The sequence below is a fragment of the Hippocampus bargibanti genome, linkage group LG18 (genome assembly GCF_051943395.1).
Source record: "Hippocampus bargibanti isolate YZ-2025 linkage group LG18, ASM5194339v1, whole genome shotgun sequence".
In the NCBI taxonomy this organism is placed as follows: domain Eukaryota; kingdom Metazoa; phylum Chordata; class Actinopteri; order Syngnathiformes; family Syngnathidae; genus Hippocampus; species Hippocampus bargibanti.
In genome coordinates this window covers 14628105-14644593 of record NC_142751.1, presented here as the reverse complement: position 1 = coordinate 14644593, position 16489 = coordinate 14628105, and the positions used below count along the sequence as shown (strand labels likewise).

At 42.8% G+C, this 16489-nt stretch overlaps 1 protein-coding gene across 3 annotated transcripts; it reads left to right on the top strand.

Annotated features, from left to right (window-relative positions):
• Nucleotides 1-72: 72 nt before the first annotated feature.
• cnnm4a (cyclin and CBS domain divalent metal cation transport mediator 4a) lies at nt 73-15763 on the top strand. 3 transcript variants are annotated; one of them, XM_089020318.1, is made up of 11 exons: nt 73-177; nt 700-1240; nt 2564-3169; nt 3284-3524; nt 5006-5149; nt 5339-5473; nt 6411-6580; nt 7774-7870; nt 9081-9170; nt 10857-11041; nt 11638-15763. In XM_089020318.1, exons 1-11 carry the CDS (start codon nt 134-136, stop codon nt 12016-12018), a joined length of 2634 nt encoding a protein of 877 aa, XP_088876444.1. In that variant the 5' UTR covers nt 73-133; the 3' UTR covers nt 12019-15763. The 3 variants fall into 3 exon arrangements, with proteins under 3 accessions (XP_088876444.1, XP_088876443.1, XP_088876445.1); XM_089020317.1 differs by lacking the exon at nt 73-177 and having other exon boundaries at nt 453-1240; XM_089020319.1 differs by lacking the exons at nt 73-177; nt 9081-9170 and having other exon boundaries at nt 454-1240.
• Nucleotides 15764-16489: the final 726 nt, after the last annotated feature.

The window sequence follows — 16489 nt, the reverse complement described above, 5'->3', positions numbered from 1 at the left end:
GATGGTGACGCAGTGTTTTGTTGACAAACTACGTCACGACAGCCGGAGTGCACATCATCGACGAGCCCTCATTTATCCCACAATGCACTGCGCTGCTAGCTAAAGTGACTATTTGGTTCTCTTTCACGTTTCAATGATTACAATTTTGATTCAATCTTTCATCTTTTATTTATCCAGGTAGGGAAATTAAGTACTCTTTTTGTAACGTCGACCTAGTTGCAGACAATAGATTAAAAGTACAAATGCCATAATAATCAAAATAAAATGCAACATTTCAGTTAAATCATTTTTATGTATTAACAGGAATGCCGGCGACAGTTATTTTTTTGTATTGTTTTAATCGTCGTGGATGAATATTGCGTATTAAGAATTACATTAACGGTTCGAAAAATAAATAAAATAAACGACTCCTTTTTATTTTTGTAAATTGTAAAATGGCGGGCGCGAGAATTCGAAGTAGTCTCCGCCACTACACACACACACTACACAAGGACGTCCTGATAATATTTAAATATGATATCTACGTTCAAATAAATGCATCAGGCCTCGTTCGATCACCTTGGGCGGGTGGGGGGCGTGGCTTTTGGGGGTCTCACGTAAATGACGTCACCGCCGTCTAGCGGCCAGTCCAACAAACATGGCGAGAGAATGGAGAGGCCAGCAGGGTTACATCGTCACTGTCCTCCTCTTCCTGTGCAGCGCGGACGGAGCTCGTTCGGAGGCGGCGGCCGGCGACAGCGGGGGAGGAGGAGCCGGCGGCGGCGGCGGCGGTGGCGGCGGCGGCGGCACTCAGGTGCTCGGGATGCGGCTGGAGACGAGCGACAAGCCGGCCAGCACCGGTGACGACGGCGTCCTGCAGGTGACCGAGGACAGCGACGTGCAGCTCCGCTTTTACGGCCTGAGGCTGCATCCCGGCGCCTGGACGCTTATTCGCTTCGCGGAGCTTTCCGCGGGCGGGCAGGAGGATGCGGGTGACGGTGCGACGTGCTCGGATTTCACGAAGGACATCGCGGTCGGGACCTTCATGAACGTGAGCGGCAGGGGGACGTCGGGGGTGCTGCGCGTGCACGTCAAGCCGCTGCGTAAGAGCGAGCCGAGCAGCGAGTATGCGCTGTGCACGCGCATCGATGACCGGGAGGATAACGGCCACCAACACGGACGATGGCGGCTGTTGGGCGACCACGACGGGCACCTGCTGGTCGTGGAGGAGAAGAAGTCGTTGCTGCCGCTTTGGTTGCAGGTCAGTGAGGGTTCAAAAGTCCACCAAATGTGTTCAAATGTCGAATTTGGTTTTTAATAAATCCAGGAAGTGATTTCATTGAACTATTTCCGCTAATATGACATTTGACCAATTAGCGTCAACTGTCTTTTGTTGCCATGACAACCGGAGCTAGTATGTTTTTTTTTTCTGCCCATCTCGCCAAAACATCCACAGTAATAATAATAATAATAATAATAATAATACATTTCACTTCAAAGCACCTTTCAAAACTCTCAAGGACACTTTACAGTCAATGGATTTTTTTTTGTGTGGGTAAGCAGCGACAGCCATTTACACTATTTGGCGGGGGGGTTGACAAACTACAATTCCTGTGAATTGAACATTAATGGATGGAATAATAATAATAATAATAATAATAATACAATACAAAACTGTACATATTTATTTAGCTTTAACAACAGCTGAAGTGATAAAGTGCTTAACAGACAACTATCATATACAGGAAATAACAATAATCATAATAGGGATTATAATAATTGTAATACAATACAGTACATATTGATTTCTATTGCACTTTAACAACAGCTGAACCTGGAACAAAGCGCTTAACGTAGACAACCCTCATATACAGGAAATAATAATAATAAATCATATTTCATTTATATCAAAACTCTCAGGGACACTTTACAGTCACAGGATAAATTGTAAAAATAACAATTTGTTTTCCCCAATGCAATATTTTTTTAAATAGAAAAAAAAATCTTATTGTCCTTGAGCAAGGGTGTGAGCTGCAGTACCTTAATTGCTTACTTGTGAATAATTTAGTATCGCATCAAAAAATAATAAAAATGAAATTCCACGTTAGTTTCCAACTTTGAGAATGACCCTAACCCCATAACCCGAACTCCCTAACCCTAACACCCTATCCCTAACACCCTAACTCCATAACCCTAACCCCCTAACACCCTAACCCCGTAACCCTAAGCCCCTAAGCCCATAACCCTAACACCCTAACCACCTAACCCAAACCCTAACACCCTATCCCTAACACCCTAACACCCTAACCCCGTAACCCTAAGCCCCTAACCCCATAACCCTAACCACCTAACCCAAACCCTAACACCCTATCCCTAACACCCTAACTCCATAACCCTAACCCCCTAACACCCTAACCCTAACACCCTAACACCCTAACCCTAACACCCTAACCCCATAACCCTAACCCCCTAACTCTAACCACCTAACCCAAACCCTAACACCCTATCCCTAACACCCTAAGCCGCTAACCTTAACTCCCTAACCCGCGAACCCAAACCCTTGACTACTTTTCATTCCTGGCAGGTGATCCTGATCTCGTGCCTGCTGGTGTTATCGGGCATGTTCAGCGGTCTCAACTTGGGCCTGATGGCCTTGGACCCCATGGAGCTACGCATCGTTCAAAGCTGCGGGACGGACAAGGAGAAGAAATACGCTCGCAAGATCGAACCCATCCGTCGAAAAGGCAACTACCTCCTCTGCTCGCTGCTTCTGGGCAACGTCTTGGTCAACACCACGCTCACCATCCTCCTGGACGACTTAATCGGCTCTGGATTGGGCGCCGTGGTGGCTTCCACCGTTGGGATCGTCATCTTCGGCGAAATCGTACCGCAGGCGCTGTGCTCGCGTCACGGCTTGGCGGTGGGGGCTAATACCATCGCCTTGACCAAGTTCTTCATGCTCCTCACCTTCCCGCTTAGCTTCCCCGTTAGCAAGCTGCTGGATGTGCTACTGGGCCAGGAGATCGGTACCGTTTACAACCGCGAGAAGCTAGTGGAGATGCTCAAAGTCACAGAACCTTACAACGATTTGGTCAAGGAGGAGCTGAACATGATCCAGGGGGCGCTAGAGCTACGGACCAAGACGGTGGAAGATGTCATGACGCCGCTGGCTGACTGCTTTATGATCCAGGTTTGATTGGGGGCGGGGGGGAGTGTTGAAAGCTAAATGCTAACAGCTAAAAGCTCACCTACGAGTATTCCAGGAAATCGCTAAATGTCGCAATAAATGTCGTTGGCCCTGCAGGCGGACGCCGTGTTGGATTTCGACACCATGTCCGAGATCATGGAAAGCGGCTACACGCGCATACCCGTCTACGACGACGAGCGCTGTAACATCGTGGACATCCTTTACGTCAAGGATTTGGCTTTCGTCGACCCCGATGATTGCACCACGCTCAAGACCGTCACCAAGTTCTACAATCATCCCGTTCACTTTGTCTTCCACGACACCAAACTTGACACCATGCTGGAGGAGTTCAAGAAAGGTCGCTTGTGTGTGTGTGTGTGTGTGTGTGTGTGTGTGTGTGTGTGTGTGTGTGTGTGTGTGTGTGTGTGTGTGTGTGTGTGTGTGTGTGTGTGTGTGTGTGTGTGTGTGTGTGTGTGTGTGTGTGTGTGTGTGTGTTTGTATGACTGGTATTGTGAGGACCGCTAACATTTTATACCATACCTAGTGAGGACATTTTTGACAAGTGAGGACCTTTTTGCCGGTCCTCACAAGCTTTTCATTCTAAAGGCTTCTAGAGTGTCTATACATGCATCTGTTAAAGTTTCAGAAAGGTCCTCACAAAGTCACCCAAAATGATTTTTGGTGTGTATTTTCATTTGACTTGGATACACACACTTTTTACTCACTGTGTGGGTTTATGTGTGTCTGTGCGTGGTTAATGAGAGGAAAAAGTTCATACCACAAAAAGTAAAACGATATTTTAACCAAATTCACTACAGGGGTGAGGACTTTGAATGTACCCATTCAGAAACCTCAGTCCTGCTGTTATTTCAGTTTCAAGTCCACTTTTTATTGCTTTGTTTTGAAAGAAGTTGAAGTGGGAAATGGGGTGACATTTAGTCTTCAAATGTAACACTAGTTCGTCTCTAAACTTATTAGCAACGGTGGTCCTCACTCCTTATCTGGAGTTATACGGACCTCACAAAACCATTGAAACGGGAATGTGTGTGTGTGTGTGTGTGTGTGTGTGTTTTGACCCCCGTCTGACCTTTGCACAGGAAGCTATGTCGTGCGCCCCCCCCCCGGGGTGTTTCTGTGTTCGTATCGATCGACCACATCATCGATCCGTCTGTTGTTTATCTACTTTGTGCCCACGCATTAGCTGGCGACCAGTCCCGTTGACTGGATGTCACAATATGACCCTTTTTTAACTCATTCACTGCCAGACGATGTGCAAAAATATGTCCACTCCACTGCCAGGGTTTTTGTCATTGTCATTCGAATTCCAGGACCTACAAAATATTGAGTTTTAGGACGACATAAACATTCAATGTAGCTTGAGAAACGATAGATGCTCTTCTTTCATCAAAAAATGGTTAATTCCTAATTTATATGGGTCTGGAGTTATCTGAATGTGAAATGGGGTCGGATGTCCAAAATACAATACATACATATTTGTCTATATCGTGCTTTGACAACAGCTGAAGCTAACATGGAAAAAGGGAAATTCTGCCGCCCTTGTGGAAGGGGAAAAACATGGCCAGAGGTCTGGCCAGCACTTTATCGGCAACCAAGCATCAAAAAACAAAACCCGAACAAATTCGGGAATGGCGCTCTACGTCATATTTTCAAATCCCGAATAAATTTGTGAATGGCAGTGAATGAGTTCATAGGTACCATTTAGTATACGTGAATTACTTGCTGCTGCAACCCGTTTAGGCAGCGACGTCCAATCCCAAAATTCCATGGCGTCCAGTTTTGTTGTTTTGAACAAAGCGGTTTGTCGCATGCTCTCGCCAGGTAAATCCCACTTGGCCATAGTTCAAAAGGTGAACAACGAGGGCGAGGGTGATCCCTTCTATGAAGTCTTGGGATTGGTCACCCTGGAGGACGTCATCGAGGAAATCATCAAGTCAGAAATCCTCGACGAGTCGGACCGCTACAGTGAGTAGAACGATTTCCCGCCGGCTAAATATAGAAGTCAAAAGCAGCTTTACTTACTCGCCAGATTGTCTTTTGGGATTATCGTAACATGTTTGATCAGATTTCCTTAAATTAGACGAGATTCCGTGTCGGTCGGTCGGGTATGGTTGTGACAAACTTTCCCGTTTGTCCCGCCACCCCCTTTCGCAGCTGACAACCGCAACAAGAAACGAGTGGACGCGAACAAGAACAAACGAGACTTTTCGGCGTTTAAGCATGACGGCGACGCCAAGACAAAGATCTCGCCGCAGCTCATGCTAGCCGCGCATCGTTTCCTGGCCACAGGTGGGCGCAGCAGCCTGTTTAGGCGGCAAACATTTTACTTTACTCCGCTAGTTGCAGCTACAAATTTTCATCATCAAGTAACTACACCACATAACTGAAGGGAACGAATTGTATTACAGGAAATAAGCTCATTTCTTTCTGCAGCCCGTTTAGGCGCCAAACATTTTGAACATATTAATTTCACCCTCTACTTGTTATTGGATACAGTGTTTATAGATAAAATGACTACACGACACACTTTTGTTTACATCTTTTGTGCCTCCTTCTAATTCTGTTTTCACACCAGCCCGTTTAGGCGCCAAACATTTTGAACATATTAATTTCACCCTCTACTTGTTATTGGCTGCAATGTTTACATATAATGACTACAGTATACACTTTTGTTTACATCTTTTTGCCTCCCTCTAATTCTGTTTTCACACCAGCCCGTTTAGGCGCCAAGCATTTTGAACATATTAATTTTTTCCCTCTACTTGTTATTGGCTACAGTGTTTATATATAATGACTACACTACACACTTTTGTTTACATCTTTTGTGCCTCCCTCTTTACTTCCTGATCTGTTTTCACACCAGCCCGTTTAGGCGGTAACCTTTTCTCTGCACCATTTGCGAGTTTCTGGCTACTTTGTTTCAGGATAATGATGACACGACAACTTTGTTATCATCCTTTTTGCTCTTTTTCTTTTCCAAGTCTTCCAGCGGCCTGTTTAGGCAGCAGAATTTTGGGCCTTGAATAACTGCAGCTTTTATTTCTTGCTGCTTCCAATGTTTAACCACATAAAAGTCCTCCAAATGACTTTGCTCACATGAAGTTTGCTCTTTGCTACTCATATTTTCTCATACTATCGCACTTCTAGATATTTTGTAGCAACCCGTTTTGGCAGCAAACCTTTGTCTGAGAAAATTGCTAATCACGTAAATGCACTTTCCTCTTAGAGGTGAGCCTATTCGGTGGCTTCCATGTCACCGAGAAAGTCCTGCTGAGGATCTTGAGGCATCCCGACGTCGTGCAGGAGCTTAAATTCGACGACAACGACAAACGCGCCCAGCAACACTTCCTGTACCAGCGTGGCAAACCCGTCGACTACTTTGTGCTTATTCTACAGGTATGTAAAACCACGACATTAACACAAACATCTTCTTCTGGAACCTTGGTGTCAAAACATCCATAAAAGTTGTTGATAAATTCACATTTCTGCTAATATTTAGCGCTAGCGTTTAAAGTATTGAAAGCTAACTGCTGAATGTATCTTTGGACGCTAATATTTCACATTGGAAGCTAATGTAGGAGTGAATATGGTTGCTAACATTCAAAGCTAAGAGAATGATACCTTTCCTCAGCATTTAAAAGTTAGCTTTGGCTGCTAATCGAAAATTGAAGCTAACATTAAAGCTTACATTCATTCTAAGCTAACGTAAAAGTGAATATTGTCGCGAATATTCAAGCTAACATAGCGGTGTCTTTCCTCAGCGTTTAAAAGTTATCTTTGAATACTAATAGAAAATTGAACACTGTAAGCTAACATTAAAGCTAACATCCATTGGAAGCTAACATAGGAATGAATATGGTCGCTAATATTCAAAGCTAAGAGGACTGTGTCTTTCCTCAGCTTTTAAAAGTTATCGTTAGATGCTAATAGAAAAATGAATACTGTAAGCTAACATTAAAGCTAACATCCATTGGAAACTAATCTAGAATTGAATATCGTCCCTAACATTCAAGCTAACATTCAAAGCTAAGAGAATGACACATTTCCTCAGCTTTGAAAAGTTATCTTTAGATGCTAATAGAAAAGTGAACACTGTAAGCTAACATTAAAGCAAACATCCATTGGAAGCTAATGTAGGAATGAATATATTCGCTAACATTTAAGCTAACATTCAAAGCTGAGAGAACTGTCTTTCACCCGCTTTTAAAAAGTTATCGTTAGATGCTGATAGAAAAATTAATACTGTAAGCTAACACTAAAGCTAACATCCATTGGAAGCTAATACAGAAGTGAATAGTGTCGCTAACATTGAAGCTAACATTCAAAGCCAAAAGAATAGTGCCTTTCTTCAGCTTTTAAAAGTGAGCTTTGGCTGCGAATCAAAAATTGAACACTGTAAGCTAACATTAAAGCTAACATCCATTGGAAGTTAAAGTAGAAGCTAACATTGAAGGATTGACTTTCAGTAATGTCACACCACAGCTTCTGATAAAAAATTAATAATGCGTGCGTCACTGGAGAACACGAGAACAGAAATGGTGTCACAGTTGTGTGTGTGTGTATTCACGTGTGTACGTGCGTGATTTCAGGGTCGGGTTGAGGTGGAGGCGGGAAACGAGAACATGAAGTTTGAGACGGGCCCCTTCTCCTACTACGGCGTCATGGCGCTCAGTACGCCATCGCTAGGTGAGCTCGTGTATACACACAGAGACACACAAAGAAACACCTACAGTCATACCTTGGCTTACGAACTTAATTGCTTCCCAGACAGAGTGTGTACGGCGAAAAGTGTATATCCCAAAAATTAATTTCCCATAGGAAACCATTAAAATGAGAATAATCCGTTCCCAGGTCCCCATAAAACATAATTTTCTACTTTTCTAAGCCTTAAAACTACTCAAAATATACCTTATTTTATGTATAATAAATGTGCTATGGTATTATAATTAAAGAAATAAACTGTACTGTATAATAGTCGTTTTATTTACTTTTGTGATGGTCGTTGATGGCTTGATGGAATGGAGTCATCAGCATCAAACACTTGATGAGGAACGTAGCCTTCTTCTTTCACCATCTTGAGGAATGATCCCTTTTAGGTGCTTTCTCTGCCATAATTTTACCTTATTCCTCATCAATTGTGTTTTGTTTAGCTGCGTTGATAGCTTTTTGCATCAAGTGTACAGATGGCTTGTGCGAGTTATTTGTGGAGTTATTTAATGGGAATTTTAACCTTACAGTCTAAAGTTTAAACGAGTCCAAATTTCCATGTTTTCTATCCATTTTGTCACTCTGTCTCTGTCGTCTGCCTGTCTCTTTAATGTTTAAACCACCTCCCCTCACTGCTGCGTTCCTGACCAATCACGTGGCTTTAACCGACGACTGGGGGCGGGGAATAGAGAACCAAAACAAGCCGACTGCCATTTTCTTTTAGGAGAACGGGCTCGTTCGTGTCTCCCGAAAAATAGTTTGTATGCCAAGGTAAAATGTTCGTTAATTTAACATTCGTAAACCGAAAAGTTCGTAAGCCAAGGGGTTGTTAAACCGAGGTATGTAGCATATGCCTCCATCTTCTCAAGACGGAAGCCATTTTGTCTTCTTTAAGCTAACCGTCCTTTGTGATTACGTAACGTTACGTACGTGCGCTCATCCGACATGTCCAATGTCAATTTGAGCGCTCGTCTTAATCCCCCCCCTTAGTCCCCACCCCCCGCTGAAAATAGAAAGGTCAAAGGTGACGAAGCGCGATGATTAAAGACAGGGATTGCGATGAGCGGCTGTTCCTAATCAAGTGTCCCGTGAGCCTGCCGTCAATCAAACGATAAATAAATAAATACATAAATAAATCTTCTCTATATCTTTCTCCTACCGCTACCCCCTCTTTACCGCCCCTTCCCAGCGGTGACCCCTCCTCTGTCCCCGTCGGTGCCATCCCCCACTCCGAGGCGCCTCTCTCTTAAGAGGTTTTCCGTGTTCTCTCGTTTCCCAGGTAAACACGGCACCCCATCTTCATCCTTCACCCTCATCTTCATCATCACCACATCTTCGTCACAACAGCCGTTGGCTGGCTGGCTATCTATTAGCTCTCTATTAGCTCGCTAGCTAGTTTGGTGTCTATCTATTAGTTATATATTAGCATGCTAGCTATCTATTAGCTCGCTAGCTAGTTAGGTGTCTGTCTATTAGCTATCTATTAGCATGCTAGCTGGCTGGCTATCTATGAGCTACCTGGTAACTAGCTGGCTAGTTTTCTATCTATTTGAGTTACTTCTTGGTTGAGTCAATACGGGTGCATGCGAATGTCGCTGCTCACCCACAGAAAAACTGATCCTGTAACTGTAAAGTGACCTTGAGAGTTTCGAAAGGCGCTTACAAATGAACTGTATAATAATTATTTTTATTATAATCCTCATCCTCAAGTGAAAACAACTGCAGCGCTCATTTTGTTCACCAGAGGGCAGCTGAGAATTAACAAGTTTAAAAAAAAAACATTCTCAACAACATGGCAGCTTCCAGCATCTGTTTCCATGGTGATAAATCCCCCCTCTAACCCCACCTTGTGCAAAATGAGCTCAACATTCCAAGTTATTCCTGGCAACCAGGAATGCTAATGCTAAAAGCGGTGCTAACAAGCGAGTGACTCACTGCTGGTCAAGATCAAAGACAGTCAAAGGGTTTTGTTTTTTCATGCTTGCATACCGATATGGCGCTGGCCATGGCCTCTCGCAATGTTGTTTTTCTTTTCCGCAAGGGGGCTGCATTTCCCTTTATAATAATAATAATAATAATAATAATAATAATAATACATTTCATTTATAAGCGCCTTTCAAAACTCTCAAAGTCACTTTACAGTCACATGGTAAGTTTTTTCTGTGGGTGAGCAGCGGCAACCACACGCGCCAGCGTTAAAAAAAAACAGGAATAACTCAAATAGATAGAAAGTTAGCTAGCTGGCTAATGGATAACTAATTGATAACTAGTGAGATAGCTAGTTAGGTAGCCAGCTAGATAGCTAGTTAACAAATAGATATCAAATAGATATGTAGCAAGGTAGCCAGCTAGATAGCTAGCTAGATAGTGCGATTAGCTAGCCAATAAATAACTAATAGCTAGCCTGCTAGTTTTTTTCCATGTTAGCGCCATGTCCAGCTTCAGCTGTTGTTAAAGCGCTATATAAATGTAATGTATTATTATTATTACTGTACCTATTAGCTAGCTATCTAACTATTTATTTGCTATCTATTAGATAACTGTTAGCTGTCTAGCTGGCTAGGTAGCTATCTATTAGCGACGCTATCCTGTGACTGTAAAGTGACCTTGAGAGTTTTGAAAGGTGCTTATAAAGGAAATGTATTATTATTACTCTATCTATTATCTAGCTATCTAGCTAGCTTTCTATCTATTTGAGTTACTTCTGGGTTGAGTGAAAGCTTATTATTATTATTATTAAAATCAAACATCACGACCCACTTTCGTATTCGCTTCCCTGCATGACTGCTGACTCACCCTCCGATTCACCCTTCCATCAGATATGCATGTGTGACATCACCGATGACATCACACACATCAGCCAATGAGAATCCAGCATGGCGGATTGTTTGTCACTCAACCCTTTCACCTCCGTTTTTTACACGTGCGATTTACGACAACCTTAACGCCCACCTTTGCCATCCAGAGTTCCGTTCTCCGTCCCACGGGGGCAACCTGAACCGCTCAGCGTCCGTCAGCTGTAGCGAGCGCGGCGGCGGCGCTGCCGAGAGCGGCTCCGTCGGCGGCAGCAACAGTCAAATCCCGGGAACTCCTTTGCAGTACGTGCCGGATTTCTGCGTACGGGCACTCAGCGACCTGCAGTTTGTCAAGGTCGGTCAAAAACGGGAACTGCCATGTTTGAAACGTCAAAGAGCGCCTCCGTCGCGCGGCGTTTGCCTTAAAGGACAACCGACACCTCTGGACAAGTTGCGTCCGTAATTTGTAAAATCACTTCAAATGACTTCTACTAATTTTACAATGATTCCACCGCATTTTAAAATCGATGCTAATTCCTGTTAGCCTGTCTAAGGCGTTTCCCATTATATCTTAGCATTCGGCTAGCAGAGTCTTTCCGGAAATTTATATACCCGATTTGATTGATTGTTTTATGTTTTATAGTTATAGCTAGATATTATCTATCTATTAGCCAGCTTTCTATCTATTTTAGCTATCTATTAGCTGGCTGGATAGCTAGCTGGCTAGCTATCTGGCTGGCTGACTAGCTAGCTGGCTAGCTAGCTGGCTATCTATTAGCTATATAGCTATCTCGCTGGGTAGCTATTTAACTAGCGAGCTTTTGGCTATCTATTAGCAAAGTAGCCAGTTTTCTATCTATTTGAGTTACTTCCGGGTTGAGTGAACGCTGGCGCGTGTGGCCGCCGCTGCTCACCCACAGAAATAATTCTGATATTATTTCTGTTTTTCAGATCACGCGAGCGCAATACCAAAACGGCGTGCTAGCATCACGTCTGGAAAGTACGCCGCAGTCCCCCGAGGGAAGTCAACAACGTCTGGACGCGGTTCCGCCCCCCTCCGCCACGCCATCGGGCGTACGCCCCCTTTTGCCTCTCGCCACGCCGCCCGTCAAGCGTCCGCCGTCCAATCCTCAGCCAGGCCGCGGCGCTCAGCCGGCGGTGCCGAGCAACCAGGTGGTCCCGCCGCTGACGAACACCCTGACGACGCCGCCCGGAGACGTGGAGGGCATTCCGGGTGAGACCGCCACGCTGCTGGGTGAGCAGCGTAACTGCGCTGACACCCGGCGGCCCGGCCACACCCTTCCGCACCCGCATACCGAGAGTACCATTTGACGCGCATTACCCGTGAAGGGAACAAAAAGAACAGGAAGTAGCTGCGTGTTACCATTGATCAATTATGTGCATTTATTTGTCTTAGCTAATGGCTATCTATTCGCTAGCTAATGGCTAGCTATTCGCTGGCTAGTGGCTATCTGTTCGCTAGCTAATGGCTATCTATTCGCTAGCTAATGGCTATCTGTTCACTGGCTAATGGCTATCTATTCGCTTGCTTATAGCTATCTATCCGCTGGCTAGTGAATATCTGTTCGCTAGCTAATGGCTATCTATTCGTTAGCTAATGGCTATTTATTCGCTGGCGAGTAGCTATCTGTTCGCTCGCTAATAGCTATCTATTCGCTGGCTCATGGCTATCTATTCAATGGCTGATGGATATCCGTTTGCGGGCTAATGGCTATATATTTGCTGGCTAATGGCTATCTATTCGCTGGCTAATGGCTATCTATTTGCTGACTCTTAGCAATCATTCTAGCTATTGGCTATCTATTCGCTAGCTATTAGATATCTATTCACTAACTATTAGTTAGCTAATAGCTACGTATTCGCTAGCTATTATCTATCTATTTGCTAGCTAATAGCTATCTATTTACTAGCTAATGGCTAGCTATTCGCTGGCTAGTGACTATCTGTTCGCTAGCTAATGGCTATCTATTCGCTAGCTAATGGCTATCTGTTCACTGGCTAATGGCTATGTATTCGCTTGCTTATAGCTATCTATCCGCTGGCTAGTGACTATCTGTCTATTCGTTCTATTCTATTCGTCTATTCGTTCATCTATTCGTTAGCTAATGGCTATTTATTCGCTGGCGAGTAGCTATCTGTTCGCTCGCTAATAGCTATCTATTCGCTGGCTCATGGCTATCTATTCAATGGCTGATGGCTATCTATTTGCTGACTCTTAGCAATCTATTCTAGCTATTGGCTATCTATTCGCTAGCTATTAGATATCTATTCACTAACTATTAGTTAGCTAATAGCTACGTATTCGCTAGCTATTAGCTATCTATTTGCTAGCTAATAGCTATCTATTCACTAGCTATTAGCTATCTATTCGCTAGCTAATAGCTATGTATTCGCGAGCTAGCTAGCTTGCTATTTATTTTATTTCACCTGGAAACTCAAGTCGAATGAAGGCCCCCCTGTCCCCTTTCTCACAGCTACTTATCACTAGCCTGATTGAAAGGTAGTGGTTAGCTTAGCCATGAATTTGCTTGATTTTGCGATTGTTACAAAGGAAGCGCAGGGGTGAATCTGCGGGTGTTATAAGGAGAAGTCAGGGTTCAGATAATATTTTTGAATATTTATTTATTTATTTATGTATTTTGGACTCTGTTTTATATTGCCCGTGAGGTTGATGGCCCAGCTGCTATATCGTTAGCATTGTTAGCTCCGCCCATCACTGTGATTCAAAAAAATTGATGTCGCCGTATTTTAAGTCGATGTTGCTGAGTCACAAAGTGGCTTTTAGCATTTTTTGACTTTTTTTCATTCAAAAGTGATAGCAGAGTGGCTAATTAGCATTACGTTTTGCTAGCCTTGCTAGCACAGCGTTACTTAGCATCGTGGTCGTTGAAAATGTCACATACACCATTATAATAATAATAATAATAATAATACATTTCATTTATAAGCGCTTTTCAAAACTCAAGGTCACTTTACAGTCACGGGATAGGTTTTTCTGTGGGTGAGCAGTGGCAGCCACACGCGTCAACATTCACTGAACTCGGAAGTAACTCAAATCGATAGAAAGCTAGATAGCTAGCAAATAGATGAGTATATATAGTTAATCGATAGCTAGCTAGCCAGCTAGATAGCTAATAAATAGCACACAGGTAGCTAATAGATAGGAAATAGATAGCTAGTGAGATAGCTAGCTGGCTAGTGAGGTAGTGAGATAGCTAGATCGCTAGATCGCTGGATCGCTAGATAGCTAGATAGCTAGATAGCTAGATTAATTAGCTAGATGAGTATATATAGTTAATCGATAGCTAGCTAACCAGCTAGATAGCTAATAGATAGCAAACAGATAGCTAACAGATAGGAAATTAAGGGCGCAAATCTGAGTGCAGTGGCAAAAAGGGAACTTTTCTTTAATGCTAAGCTAAGGTTACCATGCTGAGCGGTGTAGCGGTGGGTAGGACATCTGCCTCATTGTGCTGAATGTTCGGGTTCCTACCTAAGCGTGTTCTACCAGAGGAGGTTTTTAATCCGTGATTCTCAGAAATATATTAGCTTCTTTGAAGACTTTAAATGATTATAAATTGTGAATATTGTTTGTCTATATGCTACGTGTGCCCTATGATTGATTTACGACCAGTTCAAGGATACCTCTCGCCATTTCTCTCACCAAAACGTCAACTTGTTGGTGAAGTTAGCATGCTAAGCTAAACGGCTAATGTCAGCCGTGGCTTCATGTTTAACTTGTGGCTGTGTCTTTTGAGACACTTTCTGTATATTTATTAACTCTGGAGTTAAAGAATTCAGCACGTTTACACACACAAAAAAAGACGAATGGAAAAACACACCATCGCATGCTGAAGCAACCTTTAGCCTCAATGCTAAACTAAGCTATCATTAGAGTGGATTATTTGACACATACACTCACTCACTTATTCATAGAGACACTGGAAACAATGCAAAGTTGTATCAGCTAACAGATGTTAACACTTTTAGCATGGAAGCTTATTTATTAAACCATGTAAAGGGAAATATATTTATTTAAAACGGAAAAAATAAGCTAGCACTTTACACTTTGTGAGGCCTAAAATCGTTTTTTTCCTCAATAAGATTGTGAGTGGGAATTATGTGTGTCTATACTGTAAAAAAAGTAACATCAGGACTTTTGTTTTCCCCGTCGTCCAACAAAAAAAGAAATACTTTGTTACAAATAAATAACCATTTCTGACTAACTGTTTGAAATTGACACGTCTACGCTTTCCAATCCGAAGCATGTAGCATGTTTTTGATACGTCAGCGAGATGGTTGTTTTACGACGGTCTTTGAACACATCATAGCACCACGAAAGCACAATATTCTTTCTTGTAAACAAGCGTCGTCTTTGCTACTCTTATTAGCTTTCATTGGGAAGCACTGCGATATAGTTCGCTGTATAGAATCAATCTTTTGTGTCCGATTATTATGGGATGTTCTCTGAGCAATAAATAGCGCACAAGCTTCGACCTCATACTTCTCGCTCATCCTATGTAGCGTTTTGACAACCAAAGTTTTGATTTTCGCCGCCGTCTTCCTCACGTACATACTTCTGCTTACAAATATTTAAACGCTTGTTTGTCCTTATAAGTAGGACAACTTTGACATACTTGTTGGATGCAGATTTCGCAAACGTTGCTACTAGTGAGTATAAAGAGTAAACTATTACATGGAGCTTAAGATGAATAGCAAGGATATGAAATTGATTTTTAAACAGGTTTCCATCGACATCACCATTCTTCCCTTGCAATACTGACAAATTCACAATGATATAAATACCAATATAATATATATTTTTTTTTCAACAGTGCAGTTGAGTCAAGTTTTGGATGCAAAGGTCTTTTTTGGCAAGACACTTATTAACACATTTGAGTTTACCGGTGAATATTTAGCGTGTCTTATTATGCAATGCTTCATGGCCGGGGAATGAGTTGCAATGTGTACATATGCTGTCCTGTTTTATAAAAGGCATCAGACGATTCTGTCACGGGTTCATGAATAAACATGAGTTCTATTTCTCTACACAACATCTGTGACGGGGGCTTGTTTATTTGAATTATTACCCAACGGATGTTCCTTTCCCAAGATTACCATTTGGTGTATTTAAATAGACATTTTGTAAGAAAAAAAAAACACAAAATAAACACAATAGGCTGTTGATAATTTGGCACATTTAAACAGAGCCAAAATGGCTGCCAACGTTTTCATGAAGAGGTGCGGGGTTCAATTCCGGATAAGGCCTTTCTGTCTGGAATTTGCATGTTCATCATGTGGCCTTCATATGTTTTCTCCGGGTGCTTCGGTTACCCCTACACATTCAAAGAACATGTATAGCAAATTGATCGGCCACTCCAAATTATACTTAGGTGTGATTGTGAGCATGAATTGATTTTATTTGTTTGTCTAAGTGTTTGTATTTTATTTTTAATGCATGTTTCAAGTATGTTGACTCATTGGCATGATTTCAGCACCTTTGGTCCTCGTCTTGGAGGCGAAAACAAACCAACCCGAGGCCCAATTGTCCGTTCATTGGATCAGTCGTGTGAAAGCGAAGCCAAAATGGTCGCCCGCGCGTGCAGTTTCCTAAACGCCATGACAGCGTGCTTGTGCCGCATTACATGACAGTAAGTTTGACTTTCCTGCAGTCGTTTAGTCGCATTTATCATTCGATAATTATAATTACTTATTCGGTGAAGGGGTTACGCTTTACGTGGAAATATGTTTCACATCAATGTTAGTGTATTGTATAGTCAAG